The sequence below is a fragment of the Pseudophryne corroboree genome, chromosome 6, assembly GCF_028390025.1.
Source record: "Pseudophryne corroboree isolate aPseCor3 chromosome 6, aPseCor3.hap2, whole genome shotgun sequence".
Lineage (NCBI taxonomy): Eukaryota > Metazoa > Chordata > Amphibia > Anura > Myobatrachidae > Pseudophryne > Pseudophryne corroboree.
In genome coordinates this window covers 355,618,949-355,638,855 of record NC_086449.1, presented here as the reverse complement: position 1 = coordinate 355,638,855, position 19,907 = coordinate 355,618,949, and the positions used below count along the sequence as shown (strand labels likewise).

General features: G+C 43.1%; 1 protein-coding gene across 3 annotated transcripts in view; it reads left to right on the top strand.

Annotated features, from left to right (window-relative positions):
• The window catches only part of LOC134932303 (TRPM8 channel-associated factor homolog), an 82,861-nt gene that overhangs the window by 38,548 nt on the left and 24,406 nt on the right, over positions 1-19,907 (top strand). For all 3 annotated transcript variants that reach the window (XM_063926617.1, XM_063926616.1, XM_063926618.1), the window contains exons 2-5: positions 6,531-7,159; positions 9,403-10,355; positions 13,916-14,010; positions 16,262-16,475. In XM_063926617.1, the coding sequence (XP_063782687.1) occupies positions 6,531-7,159; positions 9,403-10,355; positions 13,916-14,010; positions 16,262-16,475 (1,891 nt within the window). The remainder of the gene's footprint in view (positions 1-6,530; positions 7,160-9,402; positions 10,356-13,915; positions 14,011-16,261; positions 16,476-19,907) is intronic.

Here is a 19,907-nt window from a genome sequence, read left to right as displayed (position 1 = left end):
CGGACTGAAGGAGATTTCAATAATAGCAAGGACTGCTGCTCCTAATTATAGGGATAATTGCAATCCCTATATTTAACAAAACACACAAACTACCCACAAGGGTGTGACCCCCTGTGGAAAATCAGGAGCGCTGACCCTACTAATTATTGGAGACAAATAAATAATGATTACAATAATACTAATTAAAATATACAAATTATAATTTATTAACATATAATGCTGCAGCATAAATGACATACATTAAAACCATAATAAATATGTATATGAGCTTCTAGTGCAAATATATATATATAAACTTCTAGTGCAAATGCTCCACCTATACTAATAAGACAATTGGAAATTAAAAATTAACTAAAAAACCGAGGCTTGGATTTCCACCATGGATTTCATAGAGTCCACTTGATGCATTAATGGACCCGCTGATTCAGCATTTTTAGACACTAATTATATTCACGTGTCAGTAATTCATCAGTGTCCCGGAAAAATGTGTGCACACATATATTGATTCCAAATAGGCAATTACCGTATATGGTTGAATCCTTATATCACCTCAAAAGTCAGCCTGTTAGGATGATTCCAATTAAAAGAGCTCCCTCTGCTGGTGCTTGTCCATTAATTGCAGATTATCTGGAGACTGTATTTCACAGGATTTCATCCACAGATCTCCGGCTCCCTCTGCTGGCGACTGGCCGAAATTGCAGGTGAAAGGCTGATATCGTAGCCACGAGCCGGTGATCGCTTTAGACAATTAAGTGGTGATTACCACTGATGATGATGGTCCCTTCAAAAACGCGTTTCTCCGCCTTCCACACTCAGCGGCTTCCTCAGTTTGAATGACCATCCTCTGCAGAATCGCTATTTATAGTCACCTCCATTTGTATTTCCCGCGGCCATTTGCGCATGCGCACTTGGACGTGCGTTCCAAGCCTCGTTTCTACTACATACTTTAAATAGACTCCGGCGGCCATTTTAAATCTCGGGATCCAAGCCTCATTTTCACTCCCGGACATCGTGACGGCCTCAATTATAATATACAATATAAAATATTCACCCTTGTGCCAATCCTAGTAAAGCAGATGCATTGTCAGATGTTGTGGTGTGCACCAAACAAACACCCCTGATGGCACGCACTGCAATTACACTGCTCCTCCTAAGCCTGGTCTGGCTCTCCCTCTCTTTCCCCTGCAAGCTGCAGCAGCTTATTTACAAGTCAGTCACTCACTGACACTGACAGTAGCAGACTACTTACTGCTGCTGCTGGAAAAACGAGTGACGTGTCAATGCTGCTGCCGGCCGCCTGCCAGTATTGAATTTGTCTTCCTAAGAGGGATGCTGGCTGCATTCTGCTCCTCATCAATGGCTGGCGTTGGCATAGCATAGAAGGAGAGATGTGGCGGGTGTGACGGGTGGGCGGTGGCATCCTTTATTAACCCAAGTGTCCGGTCAGTAATGCAGGACGCTGACAGGGTGCAGCGCAGAGGGGACAGTAATCTGTCTGCTCGGTGATCGCTGCATCAGGCATGTGAGATCGGGGTGCCAGTCATTAGGGGGTGCCTGCGCGCACCAGGAACCCCCCCTGCGCACACCTATGCCCCTTTTCTTTCTCTGCTCTAAACTATACATATTGAGATTTTTCTCTTTCTGGGTATGTTTTGTGATGTAGACCTATGAATGTTTGACCTATGGTGCCTTTAACTAATGTAGTATAATGTACTATACACCCTCAATATAGTGCATTAATGTAAATAAATCTAACAAATTAGACATTGTCAAATAATTATATTATAATATAATATAATATGGTTAATAATTTATTTGTACACAATCACTTAGCAAAATGTGAACCAATTCTAAATGGTTCACAGTCACATACTGTAATTTGGTTCTATAGGTATTAGAGATGTGCGGCGGGCACTTTTCGTGTTTTTGTTTTTGATCTGGATCCCCGCTCGTGTTTTGGATCTGGATTGGTTTTGCCAAAACCACCCTTTCAGGTTTTGGTTTTGGTTTTGGATCTGGATGATTTTTGAAAAAAACATAAAAACAGCTAAAATCACAGGATTTGGGGGTAATTTTGATCCTACGGTGTTATTAACCTCAATAGCATTAATTTCCACTCATTTCCAGTCTATTCTAAACACCTCACAATGGGGGTCATTCTGACCTGTTTGCACGCTGACGTTTTTCGCAGCGCAGCGATCAGGTCACTACTGTGCATGCGTATGCACCGCAATGCGCAGGCGCGTCATAAGGGCACAAAGTGGATCATTCCTGAGTGATGGATTTAATGAAGAATCCATTCGCACAGCCGATCGCAAGGAGATTGACAGGAAGAGGGCGTTTATGGGTGTCAACTGACCATTTTCTAGGAGTGTTTGGCAAAATGCAGGCGTGTCTAAGTGTTTGCAGGGCGGGTGTCTGGCGTCAATTCTGGCCCCGGACAGCTGAAGTGATCGCAGCAGCTGAGTAAGTTCAGACCTACTCAGAAACTGCACAAACTGTTTTTGTAGTGCTCGGCTGCACATGCGTTCGCACACTTGCAAAGTGAAAATACACTCCCCCGTGGGTGGCGACTATGCGTTTGCACAGCTACTAAAAACAGCTAGCGAGCGATCAACCCAGAATGACCCCCAATATTGTTTTTAGGCCAAAAGGTTGCAACGAGGTAGCTGGATAACTAAGCTAACCAACACAAGTGGGTGGCACAAACACCTGGCCCATCTAGGAGTGGCACTGCAGTGGCAGACAGGATGGCAGTTTTAAAAATTAGGCCCCAAAGAGCACATAATGCAAATTTTAAAAAAAGAGGTGCAAGATGAAATTGCTCTTGGGCCCTCCCACCCACCCTTTTGTTGTATAAACAGGACATTCACACTTTAATAAACCAATAATTTCAGCAACACGACTGTGGCTGAAATTATTGGTGGGTTTGGCACCCCACCAAAAAAGAAGCAATTAATCTCTCCTTGCTCAAACTGGCATTACAGTGGTAAGATGTTGTCCTCATCCTCAGAATCCTCCCCCCCCCCTTCAGTGTTTACATCCTCATCCTCACAGAGAAATAATATACAAACAATACCACATAATTTAGGTGTCAGTGGACTGCTTACGCTATTACCCAAAGTTTCTGAACTTGACAATGACTTATGATGAATGCGCTGCAGGTGACGTATAAGGGAGGATGTTCCAAGGTGGTTAACGTCCTTACCCCTACTTATTATAGATTGACAAAGGCAACAGATGGCTTGACACCTGTTGTCCGGATTTGTGGAGAAGTAATCCCACACTGAAGAGGTGGCTTTTTTTGTATTTTGCCCAGGTATGACAATGGGCTTTTTCATCCCATGGCCAACAATTGTCTCCACTGGTGCCTTATTCAATCAAACCAAATCACTATCAGAATCTTCATCGTCAACTTCCTCCACAGCGCCAGCTACACCCATATCCTCCTCAATCTGGTGTACTTCTACAGTGACATCCTCAATCTCAATATCAGCAACTGGACTGGCGGTGCTCCTACCAGCACTTGCAGGGGGAGTGCAAATGGTGGTAGGAGCCTCCTCTTCCCATACAGTGTTGTGAAGGTCAGGCCTAGGCATCGCAATTGCAGACAGTGCCAGCACCCCTGTATTTTCACAACACCCCTGTAATTTTACAGCATAAAAGACAGGGCCAGTGTACATTGATTTTCTTTGCACCCTAGAATAATTACAGCATACAAGACAGGGCCAGCGTACATTGATTTTTACTGCACCCCTGAATTTTTACAACATACAGGGCCAGTGTAATGTTATTTGAACAGCAACACCCCTACAGTATATTTTACAGCATACTAGAGCAGTGTGCTTTTAATTTTTAGCAACTGCACCCCTGAATTTGTACAACATACAGGGCCAGTGTATTGTTATTTGAACAGCAACACCCCTATATTTTACAGCATACAACAGTGTGCTTTTAACTTTTAACAACTGCACCTCTGAATTTTTACAACATACAGGGTCAATAATACCCATATATTTTACAGCATACAGCAGTGTGCCTTTAATTTTTAACAACTGCACCCCTGAATTTTTACAACATACAGTGCCAGTGTAATCTTATTTGAACAGCAACACCCCTATATTTTACAGCATAAAGCAGTGTGCTTTAACTTTTAACAATGGCACCTCTGAATTTTTACAACATACAGGGCCAGCAGAACCCCTATATTTTACAGCATACAGCAGTGTGCTTTTCATTTTTAACAACTGCATCACTACATTTTATAGCCTACAGGGTCAGTGTAATGTTATTTGAACAGCAACACCCCTACACTTTACAGCATACAGCAGTGTGCTTTTAATTTTTAACAGCACCCCTACATTTTCCCAACATTCCGGGCCAGCAGCACCCCTATATTTTACAGCATACAGCAGTGTGCTTTTAATTTTTAACTGCACCCCTGAATTATTACAACATACAGGGCCAGCAGCACACCAATATTTTACAGCATGCAGGAGCAATGTGCTTTTAATTTTTAACAACTGCACCTCTAAATTTTTACAACATACAGGGCCGCAGCACCCCTGTATTTTAAAGCACACAGGAGCAGTGTGCTTTTAATTTTTAACAACTGCACCTCTGAATTTCTATAGCATACAGGGCCAATGTAATGTTATTTGAACAGCAACATCCTATATTTTACAGAATACAGCAGTGTGCTTTTAATTTTTAACAACTGCACCTCTGAATTTTTACAACATACAGGGCCAGTGTAATGTTATTTGAACAGCAACATCCCTATATTTTACAGCATACAGCAGTGTGCTTTTAATTTTTAACAGCACCCCTGAATTTTTACAACAATCCAGGCCAGCAGCACCCCTATATTTTACAGCATACAGCAGTGTGCTTTTAATTTTTAACAACTGCACCTCTGAATTTTTACAACATACAGGGCCAGCAGCACCCCTATATTTTAAAGCATACAGGAGCAGTGTGCTTTTAATTTTTAACAAATGCACCCCTGAATTTTTATAGTATTCAGGGCCAGTGTAATGTTATTTGAACAGCAACACTCCTATATTTTACAGCATACAGCAGTGTGCTTTTAACTTTTAACAACTGCACCTCTGAAATTTTACAACATACAGGACCAGCAGCACCCCTATATTTTAGAGCATACAGCAGTGTGCTTTTAACTTTTAACAACTGCCCCCTGAATTTTTACAACATACAGGGCCAATGTAATGTTATTTGAACAGCAACCATTTATGGTTATAATTAAATAATAACCAGTAACGTGTAGTGAGGTGAGACAGGTGCCTCATCTGCCTACCTTTTCCACACAACTCTGATCAAAACTCACCCAATTTTCAGCAGTATATATACTGCTGCACCTGTGTATAATGCCCACATGAACCCTTTGGCTTATACTGTATATTGTGTGTAAATCTGGCTCTGGTGCTAGCCAGTACCTTCTGAGCCATTTACCTCACCATACGTCCCTGGTAATAACACGTCTATTTATCCATTCTCAAGGCCACATATTTGTTATGAGAACCACCTTTCTATTCAGCGTGGTACAAAGATCACATGAATTTTAACATTAACCCAACTGGCTACACCCCTCCATGTCAGCAGTTTGGGCCCATAAACACTATGGGGTAAATGTATTACCCTCCAATATGGGAGAGAATCAGTATCAGCGCACATTATGTGCACTGATACCGCTTCTCCCCCATGTAAGATACTGGTGGAGTGTGCACAGTGAGAGGGGTGCATTTAGATAGCAAGCCGATATGCGCGGACAATCTATGAATAGTCAGCATCGCTGACTGTTCCGACACCTGCAGCTGTCAATTTCGACGGCTGCAGGTGGCGATGCCTGTACACCACAGCAGAGAGCTGTCCCTGGCTGTGGCGGGTGCCGGCTCCTGATTGCACAGAGGAGCCGGACGGGCAGTGAGACACAGCAAGTAAGCACTAAACTGACGCGCTGTGTGCTCAGGGGGAAATCGATGGAGGGGGGATTTTTCACTCCCCAGCTTCGGCAGACAAGATGTTCTTACATCTTGTCAATATCTCTTCCTGCTTTGCCTCGGTATGAGGCGAAGCAGGAAGTGTTATAGTGGCACGATGCATGCAGCTATAATAAATTTACCCGCATGTTACAATATGTAATTTTTACATTATTTTAGGTGCACTAGTGCAGTGCACGTTCTGTATGTGGCACATTTTAGGCTATATAGTTTTCACAGTAATAAAACAGTGAAGAATGAGTCCCTACGTATAATGCTCCATCATTTGCCTCATTCTCAGTATAATCTGCATTATAGAAAATGTCATTGTCTGTCCTAACCCCATAAATTCTGGTATTTAACTCCAGAGAAGTAAGGGATAGTCTGACATTGGCATAACTTTGTATAAAGGTAAAGACCACGTGGGCGTCTACCCCCTGTGTAACTTTTAATATTACATGTCTCTGGCTCAAAAAAAAATTTCATGTAGAGATTTCTTCTGTTCACTGCCTATTTTATTTTGCCTTACAGTTTACAGAAAGTATGACAGCTAGTGACGACTACCATTCCCTGACCCAGGGTCTCTCTAGCCTGGATTTCTCTGGGGACCATGTACCTTGCAAACTTCTCCTGAGTGGTGACACTGCATTCCCAGTGCTTGTAAGTCCATCACAAGACGTCCTTATTGGTGCTGGTTCCTATGGCATGGGAAGGGTTGTTGTCCTGGGCCATGAGTTATATTTCAGCCAGCCGCAATTCATAGATTTCCTGAAAAATGCAATATCCTGGCTGATGCCATCCTCAAGAACGGTCATTGGTGTCACCGCCAGTGTCAGTAGCCTAGAAGAGACTCTCTCTTCCATTGGATACCAAGTTGAGAAGAATGCTAGCCCTAAAGAAGATCTGGCTGTGCTCTGTACATCCGGATATGATGACAGTGAAGCAAATGAGATTGTCTCATTTGTGAGAAGAGGTGGGGGTTTGCTTATTGGAGCACAAGCTTACCAATGGGCTGCTGACCACAAACAAGACAACGTTCTGTGTAATTTTCCTGGAAACAAAATTACATCTGTGGCTGGGATCTACTTCACTGACATGTATGGAGAGAGAGGAAATTTCTGTGTGAGCAAAAACATGCAATGGTGCCCATTTTACAAAGAGTAAGTATGGTAATATACATATTTATGGTTGCATTATTCAAATATAATAATAATAATAATAATAATAATAATACCATAGAAATTTCTGCCTGTCATCTAGATTCTATAGGGTATAGTTATAAAAGCTTGGAGAGAGAAAAAAGTGGAGAGAGATAAAATACCAGCCAGTCAGCTCCTAAATGCCATTTTCAAACAGCCTGTAACATGGCAGTTAGATGCTGATTGGTTGGTACTGTATCCCTTTCAAAGGTAATAGTGACATTTTTATTCAAAGAGTTCTAACTTCACATCCCCAAATAGTCTGAGGATTAGTACTGAACCAGTTTTTCAGCACCAATCCCCTTTGTGTTTAGTGCTTGCTATTTAGTGGATTCAGCATATTCCTCCAATTTGGGTTGGGTATGGGTGCCCAGGGCTTGGGATCCCACAGGTCACCATACCGACCCCGGGATCCCGGGGAGTAGAATGCTGGCAGGGGGGCCAAGTGCAAAGAAGCTACAGGTTCTATTCACCCTCTATGGGTGTCATGGACACCCACGAGTGGGAATAGTCTCTGTTAGTCGGCATTCCGACTGTCGGGATTAAGAGGGGGCGGGATGTAGCCGTAGATATTGTGATTGGTGGTCTCCTGACTGCTGGTCACATAACTACACCCCCTCCAGTTTGAACTTTTGGCTGGAGAACAACAATTTTTTTTACTTTATTTTTTTGTGGTTTACTATATATTCTGAGTGTCGTAACCCTACTCTCCCTTTGACAATCACCAATATTATCCAAATGTTAACAAAAGGAGAGTTACATTATTATTGAAATTCCCCTTCCCAGGAAAGTGTTTGTATAAGAGCTACATTCCACTCCTGGTATTGTGTTCCTATTAAAAAAAAAATGCTTATACACAGTTATACCTATATGCACACACTGGCCATCATGCAAATGCTACTATACAAGCCCACTGCTATTGGCAGGGCCAGCCAAGGGCACAAGCACTCACTGGCAGGCAGCAGCACAGGTACCAAGTGACTCCCAAATGTGTCAAATAACAGCAGCCAATCCCAGAGTAGGGATGGCCATCAGCTATTGATGTTTCAAAAACATTGATGGTAACTACTTTTAGTATCAATGGGGGAGAACCAGATGGTTTCCCACCATCGATGATAAAGAGTTTTTTGTCTATTCTCCAGGGTGTCAGGGACACGGAGCATAGCTCCGCCCCTGACACACATGAAGTCATGCCCCTGGTTCCTGATTGGCCCCTGACTCACTCAATATTTAAGGGTGACTACCGATGGGCAAAACCATTGATGGTTCCCTTACAGAGGGTTTCCCACCATTGAGGTTATCCATCAATGGTACCATCGATGCATAACCCACCGATGGCCATCCATGTCCCAGAGTCAGGCCAGAGGCGCCACCTACAGCTCACGCTACACACACAGTGCTGGCGGTTGTGCAGCCTGACCTCGATGACATCACGTGCAGCTGCACAGCACAGCCGTGGGACCTCCGAGGGCAGGCAGCGCCGGAGGCGAGTACTAGTGCTCAGCGCTGCCCGTGCTGAAAGCAGTTATGCGCAAGCGCCCCTTAATCCCAAAAATCCCAGGATTAGAGGCACAGATCTGGGATTGGCCTACCTAATTAGGATCGTATTATTTTTTTAATTTGCGCTTCTTTTGTTATGTTGGTTTATACTTGAGGATGGTAATTCTTTTCTTGAATTTGAGCTAAGTTCATTATTGTTATCATTATTGTTATCTATTTCAGCTGTTGGTTACAAGTAAATTACGATCTGACTAAAGGGCCCTACACACTTAAAGATTTTACTGAACGATATGAACGTTCTCGTTCATTAATGAATGAGAACTCATTCATATCATTCAGTGTGTAAGCACCAGCAATGACCGATGCGCGGCCCTGCGCTCGTTCATCATTGGTGCTGTCTCGTTCATACCTGCAGGCCAATATGGACAATCTCGTCCATATTAGCATGCAGGGCTATAGAGCCGGGTGACAGGGGGAGTTAAGAAACGTCACTCCCCCCGACCGTCCGTCCCCCACGCAGCCTGGTCGTTTGACGGCCGTATCGGCCATCGGGCAGCTTGGCGGTGGGTCACCGATTGTGTAGGGCCCTCTGTCCTACTTCAATGTTGCTTCCTGTTGTGATATTGAAAGGCTTTTATCTCTGTTACTCTGACATGTTTTGCATTGCTGATGGCTGCATGTGTATATTATTGTGTTTGACACAGGTTGAACTTTTCAGCAGATTTAAAGCAACTCATGGAAGGTGTTCAAAATCTGGACCTCACTGGGGGTGGCCTTCTCTCCGAACTTCTGCTTCATGGACCTCTGACATTCCCAGTAGGTCTGACCAAAAACAATCAATGTTTCATTGGCGCTGGATACTATGGCAAAGGGCGTGTTTTTGTGGGAACACATGAAGGCATGCTACTCAGACCAGAATTCAAGACCCTCATTCTGAACGCCATATCATGGCTGGGAAAGGGGAAAAAGGGAACAATTGGTGTTAACTCAAATTATCGAGATCTTGTACCTGTATTACAGAATGGAGGATTCACTTGTGAAATATCACAACTGCTTTCTAAGCACAGTGTATACTGCTGTACATCTTACAGTGACAAAGAGGCAAACAAAATCAATCGGTTTGTGGCAGAAGGAGGAGGCCTGTTCATTGCTGGCCATGCTTGGTACTGGTCCTATTCTAATCCAAATGTGCACTCTGAATACCCAGGAAACAAAATCCTCAACAAGTTTGGAATTACAATTCTGTCGACAACAGTTGAAGCAGGAGTATATAAGGGTCTGGATCCTCAGGCAACTGCTAACACTTACCACTTCCCTAGAGCAATCAGCCAATTGTTGTGTGACCTGCAGGGTGGAGCAAATCTGAAGGCTCCTCTGGATAGTTGGTTGTCACAGCTCACACAGGATACCATACAATTTATGAAGGTGCCAGAAAGCCCTCTAATTTCATTGCTGCTGCATGAGCTGGTATCTGTAGTAGGGGGCTATAAACTGCCTGAGGTTAGTAAAATGTGTCCAGTGAAAAATGGCTCCAAGGACGCTTTCCTGATATGTCTGGCCCAAGATCTCAGCAGCTTTGCTAAACTAGATGACCAAGAATTGAAAAATTTGCTGGACCAACCTGCTGTCACTGTGCAGATTGATGCTACAAACACTGGTAGAGTATCATTGTCTAACAGATATATATATATATCAAAGAACAAGTTCAAGAATTGTGCATTTCCAAAGAAAGCCATTAATGTTTGATCACCTCCCTGGGGTGAAATCATATAGTGCCATGCCGACATTTCCAGGACCCTTTTCAGGGCTGGTAGGTTCCAAACACCATCTGAAGATAAACCACATGAGCATTATATTCTGATGCAACGTGGATATCCTAATCTTTGAAAAAGGTCTTGGTTGTGGTCCAATATGTTGGCATGGTAACTCAGGGCCAGATTAATGGCTACATTGTTTGAGCTGAAAATGATCAAAGCTGAAGAGCTGTTACCAGTGCAGTGTGGTCGTGGCCAATCTCACATGGGTGTGTACACCCTCTACACTAATAGTCCCAATATCTTCCTAAATATGGAAAAAGTTGAATAATTGCCTCATTTTGTGAGAAAAGGAGAAATAGAATTTTATGGCCAACAGAGTGGCATTACCATGCAGTCTCGATGATGGGCCTATTTTTATGTGGAGGTCTGGAGCTGGAGTCCCATTTGCTCCATTGTTAACCTGGCTTTAATGGCACTGTGGGACTTTTACAGTCAGATGATTAAACAGTAATGGCTTTTTATAACAAAAATATGGTGAGTGCTTATTTCTTGAGCATTTCTAATGGGCTGAAATAAGTGCTCCCATATTGTGTGCAAAGAAAGAAAAATGTGTTTATTTGTCTGTTTGCAAAGTTGAATGTATCTTGTGCGTCTGCTTCCTATCTGTACTCTTAATCTGCCAACAGTCATCAGTGTCCATTTCATACTTTGGAGTAAAAGATCTGTCTGACAACAGGCATATCGTCATTTAAATAAATTCAGTACCCAAAAAGCATAAACAACGTGCACACCAGCTTATAAAAAAAAAAAGAAATATTGTCTCACCTATTCACATTCAGCAAAAGACAAAAGATTGCTGTATGGTGCTATAACATTAAAAAATAAATATATATAAAAAAATATAAGTGCAAACCATCTATGTATGACGAACCATGATATTTACAAGAGACCATTCTATCAAACCTTTTATTCAACATAGTTATTGACTCCCTTATGAGAATACTATAATCTTGGATCACTTTTCGTGGAATCCAATTAGGATCCCAAGAGGTTAAACTCAAGGTTTTTGCAGTTTATCTGCCTTTGTATATTTCTCATCCAGAATTACCATTTTCCTCTATTTAGAGAAAAAGTTGGATAATTTGGCTTGGTCTCGGGATTCAATATTAATTATGCTAAATCACATGCCTTACTCCTAGGCCCCACCGCACAGGTTTTATGGAGTGCTGATCTTCAGATCTCTAGGGCTCCAAAAGTTTTTTAAAAATTTGGTAATTTACTTACCAAAGAATGTGCAAGATTTATATAATCTTAATATGTCCAGCGTCATTAAGGAAGCAGTAGGAGGATTTACTGAATGGAATCATTTAATGTTCTCTTACATGGGTAGGATACATCTGATTAAAATTATAGCATTTCTGAATCTATTATACCCGCTTCAAATGTTGCCTATTTTATTGTCCATGGGAGATGAGAAACTCATTTATGGTGCGTTTTGTAAATTTAAATGACAGAACATAAAGCCTAGAATGAGTTTACTGAAGCTGCAACAATCCCCAGCTACTGGAGGTGTTAACTTCCCTAATCTGAAACTATATAGCCATGCCAATATATCCGCGATTGGATTGACCACGCAAATTTAGACATAATTTCTGATGTTGAACAGTCCTTTTTGCCTCATCAAACCATCTCTCATTTTAACACAACCATAAACAAAAACTTCAAAAGGACATTATTCAAAACCCTCTATTAATGACGGCCTGAACCGTGTGGCTACACGCTGTTGTCACCACTATCTGCTAATACAGAATTTCAAAAGGGTCAGACCATAATCATTTATCTCCTGGGGTCCGCGAGGTATCACTAATATGAGAGCTTTAGCGGATGTCAACATTCAAGCGCCCTGCGCATACAGTCCATTGTAGATAAATACACAGTATAGAATTCACAGATTTTTGCACTGTATCAAGCTCAGCACTATGTTGGCTAAGTTAATTGGCATCTCACTCTTCACAATTGGTCCAATACCCACTAAAAGCTTTTGCAAGCTCCTACAGACCTGGAGAAAATTAATGAGGGAATATCTTCCTGGCTACAGACATTTCCTCATATCCCCCTAGAACAGCTTCTGAAAACATTCTCTTATTCAATATACACTATGTCTTCTCCCATGTATAGAGAAATGTTTTATTAGATATATCATGAAGGGTATCATTACGATCATCATAGATTCTTACTTGGCGTTTCAGAGACTGGGACTTGACCCAAATGTGGAGCAGTGGATTTATTGATTTATTTATTACAAGTTATTTATATAGCGCACACATATTCCGCAGTGCAGTGGATGCTAAGTTTGTGGACTGCTTTTGGGAATGCCTCATTATAATTAATTTCTGGCAGCAAGTACCTACTTATTTAATTACTTGCCTTTGTCAGTGGAGTTGACAATTTTAGATATCATTCCCCCATTAATTATATTATTACAGGGTAGTAGAAAACGCCTACTTATTATATTTGTATTCACACAAGAGTGTATTCTAGAAATGTGGATCCATAATGACCCCCCTTCCCACTATATCTTTGTTCTATGCTAAACTGTTTAAAGTCTGCCGCATTGATTGGCTGGAAGTCACCCTACACAAGGATACCAGCATTGGGAAGATTATACAGTATACGTATAGACTCGCTAAACACTGATATAAAATTACAACAACATAAATGCTTCCACTCAGATCGACGGTATGAAACCAGTCAACTACTAGGTGATGTTCCAACTGGTATCCAGTTGATGGGTTTACCAGTATTAGGTCGACACCATATTATCGACATACATTAGGTCGACAGGTACAAAAGGTCAACATGGTACCCCCCTGGGGCTCACATGTGGCAGGCTTCTCACGACGCATTGGCGTATTGAGGCTAGGTATATGAGTACATACCTGTATATGTTGTATTTGCAGATATTCCATTAGATTTATGGATACACTGTGCTGTGAGAATGACACATGCTCCATGTGGATGTGTGTTTTTTAGATTTTATTATTGTTCTAATTAATGTTACAATGTGCGTCATATTGTATTTTTTTTACACTTCTAGCAATGGTCTCTTGAAAATCTGTCATGTTGTTCAACACTCGTAGAAAGTTTACTCTTTATTTTTTTATATTTAATATTTTAAACTTTAAATCTCTGCTTATGCCCAACTCTGGATAACACGCAATTGCGTCAACATGGCCTCACTGAACTGTGCCTACATGAGCACTTCCTGTTACACCCCATTGCCACCTCAGTTGCAAGTAGAGAAGCAGGTGAAGTGCGCATGTCTCTGCACCAGTTCCGGAACATTGGTAATGCAAAAACACACAAGATTTCTTTAAGATAAATTCTGAATCATGGCAATTATGTTTGATCAGAAGGATTATTGAGAAATATATGTAGTGACACTGATACTCTGCCCCAGGTGACGATGCATGGAGAAGTACTGGACTCTACCTCCCTCCCAGGAAAACAGCAATACTTCTGTTTCCAGACTCAGTCTTGGGGAAAGGTCTTCAGGTAATGTTTCTTTATATTGAATAATATTTGCTTTTAGTTAAATGGTATACCTTCTAAATGTCTATTTAGTAGGACAGCTCTGAGTCATGGGCCTTATTGGTTTTATTTGGCCAAATTAGAGGCGGGATTAGGGATGGGCCTATTTTGACCAGATTATATATGTTTCAGTGTTGGGAGTAATGGTAATGTAAGGTAGCAAAAAGTAAGATTATGATGATTGTGTAGGTATCGTTCCATTTGATAGTTTGATAGTTTAATATCTTTTGTGTCATTATTCAGGCCAAATAAACTACTTCTGCTCATTATAAATTATCTCTTTGAAATATTATTTACATGACAATCCGTTAAGTTAATTGTTTAGTGCTGACTACATAGTACAGAGGGAGAGTGGGTTAGCACATATCAACATACATGATAAGATGTATGTAACATACACAATATGGACAAAAGTATTCGGAATGCCAGGCCATTACATCAGCAGGGACACAGTAATGACATTGTATTCAAATGCATATACTTTAATATGGAGCTGGTTCCCCTTTTGCAGCTATAATAACTTCCACTCTTCTTGGAAGGCTTTCCACAATATTTTGGAGTGTTTCTGTGGGAATTTGTGCCCGTTTATTCTGTAGAGCATTTATGAGGTTGGGCACTGATGTTGGACGAGTAGGCCTGGCTCGCAATTTCCATTCCACTTCATCCCAAAGGAAGTCAATTGGGTTGAGGTCATAGCTCTGTGAGGGCCTGTCAGGTTTTTCCACACTGAACTCATCAAAACAAGTCTTTTTAGTCCTTGCTTTGTGCACTGGGGCACAGTCATGTTGGAATAGAAAAGGGTCTTCCCCAAACTGTTGCCATGAAGTTGGAAGCATAGCATTGTCCAAAATGTCTTGGTATGCTGAAGCATTAAGATTGCTCTTCATTGGATATAAGAGGCCTAGCCTAAACCCTTAAAAACAGCCCCATACCATTTTCCCTCCTCCACAAATCTTCACAGTTGTCGTAATGCAGTCAGGTAGGTAACGTTCTCCCAGCATCTGCCAAACTCAAATTCACCCATCTGACTGCCAAACAGAGAAGCATGAGTCATAACTCCACATAACACGTTCCCACTGCTCCACAGTCCAGTATCGGTGTGCTTTACACCACTTCATCTGATGCATGGCATTGGACTTGGTGATGTGAGGCTTGCATGCAGCTGCTCAGACATGGAAACCCATTCCATTAAGCTCCAGATGCACAGATGTTTTGCTTACATTAATGCCAGTGGAAGTTCTGATCTCTTCAGCAATGGAATTAGCAGAGCTTTGCTGACTTTTACGAACCATGCGCCTTAGCAGACGTTGACCCCGCTCTGTGATTTTATGTGGTTTCCCACTTCATGGCTAAGTTGCTGTTGTCTCTAAACGCTTCTACTTTCTGGTAATATCACATTCAGTTGACTGTGATATATCCAGCAGGGATGAAATTTTATGAACCATCTTATTGCAAAGGTGGCATGCTTTAACAGTACCACGCTTGAAATCACTGAGCTCTTCAGAATGATCCATTTTGTATCAGAAATGTTTGCAAATGGAGACTGCATAGCTAGGTGCTTGATTTTATACACTTGTGGCAACGGGTCTGATTGAAACACCAGAATTCTAACAGGTGTGGCCAAATACTTTTGTCCACATAGTGTATGTGCTAGCAGCAGGTCCCCAGGGATCGGAAGCACTGCATCTATCATAGGCGCTATGCAGCACCATGGACTCAGCATTCGGCATAACTCTCCTTCTAACCCCCCCCACCCCACCCCACCCCTCTACCTGACTCCCATTTGATAAGTTTCACTGGAGTCTGGGGGAAGACTTTGAAGGAAACTGAAGCTGAATGCTGCGCCCTGGGGGCAGCGGCAGCTGTGATAGACACATGACTGATGATCCCCGAAGACCTGCAGCCAGCACATATGTTACAAAAGTCTCAGCATGTATGTTGATATGCGCTAACCCGCTCCCCCTCTGTACTATGTATGTAGTCGGCACTGCAACTGTCGCTGTGTTTTCAATTTTCCGAGCATTAGAGAGGCTAATGGGAGACTAAACTCCACCTACTGTGTATGAAATACTGTTCCACTACTCTGAGAAAGACTCAACTCAACTGCAGTCAGGCATACAATAATTACTGTATTAGCAAATTTATTTGTATAAAAAAATTACCCCTTCTGTCTGTGTAGTTCCTATCTATCATATCCTTTTGGTATGTATTACAGGTTCAGGTTGGTTGTCATACAGATAACCTGAGTAGCCGAAATGAGCTGTGCCGTGCTCCAGTGGTTGTCTTAAAGAAGAGTGTTACTGATCAGAGGGTTGTGGTCTCCTCTGTCTGGGGAGGCCTGCTGTACATTATTGTGAAGGGAAACAGCAATCTGGGGATGATTTCAGTATCAGTGCATGGAGCAGAACTGGCTCCAACCTATATAAAAGGTAAGCGTGGGATACCTTTATTACAACTTTTCTAACACATATGTTGCATAGCATTAAACAATGTTTCGGTTCAAGGTCAGAACATGGGACCCCCTGGGTTAGTATAACTAAACTGCTTCAGAACATCACCAAACTTATTCAGAACATCAAAACATGGACGCTCGCAGGCTCACTTCGGGCATGGTGTCTTGCTCTGCTTACCACACTTCGGGCACAGTGTAGTATTCCCGGTAGGCGTCCACGTGGATAGTGTTCTGAGGCAGTTTAGTTATGCTAGCCCAGGGGGGGTCCCATTTTCACATAATATGAAATAGGATTGCTGCGCTTCATATAATAACAATGCACATATTTGGCGAGATGTAATAGAGTCCGAGATCGCCGGAGGTGCGGGACACCGGCTGAACTTGGGCGCTTTTTTAAAGGGGCAATTACTTATAAGGCAAAATCATGCCGTTTCAGAAAAAGTCATAGCTCTACAGGCATCCCAGACCTCCGGCGATCTCAGACTCCATTAAATCCCACTGTAAACCATACAGTATGTGCATTGTTAATGTATGAAGCACAGCAATCCTATTTCATATTACATTAAATTAGGCATGTCTACAATGTAGCATACTGATTACTGGAGAAAAAGCAGGAAAACGGTAATGTGTGTAAAATGGTCAGCAATTTTTTGACCAACACGATGATGATGATGATGATGATGAAAGACTCAAATTGCTAATAAATTAGTAATAATGTAACATGGACTGGAATATTAATGTGTTTTTTTACAGAGATGCAAATGTTCATTGAGAAATGAAGAAAGAAAAAATAAGATTTTACTCACCGGTAAATCTATTTCTCGTCGTCCGTAGTGGATGCTGGGGACTCCGTAAGGACCATCGGGAATAGACGGGCTCCGCAGGAGACTGGGCACTCTAAGAAAGAATTAGTACTACTGGTGTGCACTGGCTCCTCCCTCTATGCCCCTCCTCCAGACCTCAGTTAAGGAAACTGTGCCCGGAAGAGCTGACATTACAAGGAAAGGATTTTGGAATCCAGGGTAAGACTCATACCAGCCACACCAATCACACCGTATAACTTGTGATAAACTTACCCAGTTAACAGTATGAACAAACAACAGAACATCAACCAATGGATGCCAACATAACATAACCCTTTATTAAGCAATAACTATATACACGTATTGCAGAAAGTCCGCACTTGGGACGGGCGCCCAGCATCCACTACGGACTACGAGAAATAGATTTACCGGTGAGTAAAATCTTATTTTCTCTAACGTCCTAGTGGATGCTGGGGACTCCGTAAGGACCATGGGGATTATACCAAAGTACCCAAACGGGCGGGAGAGTGCGGATGACTCTGCAGCACCGAATGGGCAAACACAAGGTCCTCCTCAGCCAGGGTATCAAACTTGTAGAATTTTGCAAATGTGTTTGAACCCTACCAAGTAGCAGCTCGGCAAAGCTGTAATGCCGAGACCCCTCGGGCAGCCACCCAAGAAGAGCCCACCTTCCTTGTGGAATGGGCTTTCACTGATTTTGGATGCGGCAATCCAGCCGCAGAATGAGCCTGCTGAATCGTGTTACAGATCCAGCGAGCAATAGTTTGCTTTGAAGCAGGAGCACCTAGCTTGTTGGATGCATACAGGATAAACAGCAAGTCAGTCTTCCTGAGTCCAGCCGTTCTGGTTACATAAATCTTCAAAGCCCTGACTACGTCCAGCAACTTGGAATCCTCCAAGTCACGAGTAGCCGCAGGCACCACAATAGGTTGGTTCAAATGAAAAGATGACACCACCTTTGGCAGAAATTGCGGACGAGTCCGCAATTCTGCCCTGTCCATATGGAAAACCAGATAGGGGCTTTTACATGACAAAGCCGCCAATTCTGACACACGCCTAGCCGAAGCTAAGGCCAACAGCATGACCACTTTCCATGTGAGATACTTTAGCTCCACGGTCTTAAGTGGCTCAAACCAGTGGGATTTCAGGAAACCCAACACCACGTTAAGATCCCAAGGTGCCACTGGTGGCACAAAAGGGGGCTGAATATGCAGCACTCCCTTAACAAACGTCTGAACCTCAGGAAGTGAAGCCAGTTCTGTTTGAAAGAAAATGGATAGGGCCGAAATCTGGACCTTTATGGACCCTAATTTTAGGCCCATAGTCACTCCTGACTGTAGGAAGTGCAGGAATCGGCCTAGCTGGAATTCCTCTGTAGGGGCCTTCCTGGCCTCACACCAAGCAACATATTTTCGCCATATACGGTGATAATGCTTTGTTGTCACGTCCTTCCTAGCCTTTATCAGCGTAGGAATAACTTCATCCGGAATGCCTTTTTCCGCTAGGATCCGGCGTTCAACCGCCATGCCGTCAAACGCAGCCGCGGTAAGTCTTGGAACAGACAGGGCCCTTGTTGCAACAGGTCCTGTCTGAGAGGCAGAGGCCATGGGTCCTCTGTGAGCATTTCTTGCAGTTCCGGGTACCAAGTCCTTCTTGGCCAATCCGGAACAATGAGTATTGTTCTCACTCCTCATTTTCTTATGATTCTCAGCACCTTGGGTATGAGAGGAAGAGGAGGAAACACATAGACCGACTGGAACCCCCACGGAGTTACTAGTGCGTCCACAGCTATCGCCTGAGGGTCTCTTGACCTGGCGCAATACCTTTTTAGCTTTTTGTTGAGGCGGGACGCCATCATGTCCACCTGTGGCAGCTCCCATCGATTTGCAATCTGCGTGAAGACTTCCTGATGAAGTCCCCACTCTCCCGGGTGGAGGTCGTGCCTGCTGAGGAAGTCTGCTTCCCAGTTGTCCACGCCCGGAATGAACACTGCTGACAGTGCTTGCACGTGATTCTCCGCCCCCCAAAGAATCCTGGTGGCTTCCGCCATTGCCACCCTGCTTCTTGTGCCGCCCTGGCGGTTTACATGGGCCACTGCAGTGATGTTGTCTGACTGAATCAGCACTGGTTTGTTTCGAAGCAGAGGCTCCGCTTGACTCAGGACGTTGTATATGGCCCTTAGTTCCAGGATATTGATGTGCAGACAAGTCTCCTGACTTGACCACAGCCCTTGGAAGTTTCTTCCCTGAGTGACTGCCCACCATCCTCGGAGGCTTGCATCTATGGTCACCAGGACCCAGTCCTGTATGCCGAACCTGCGGCCCTCCAGAAGGTGAGCACTCTGCAGCCACCACAGAAGAGACACCCTGGCCCTGGGGGACAGGGTGATCAGCCGATGCATCGATACCTGTTTTAGCTTTAGGAGTTCTCTGACTAGAGCCACGAGCTCCTGAGCCTTTTCCTCCGGGAGAAACACCTTCCTCTGGTCTGTGTCCAGAATCATGCCCAGGAAGGGCAGACGTCGTAGGAATCAGCTGCGACTTTGGAATATTCAGAATCCAGCCGTGCTGTTGCAACACTTCCTG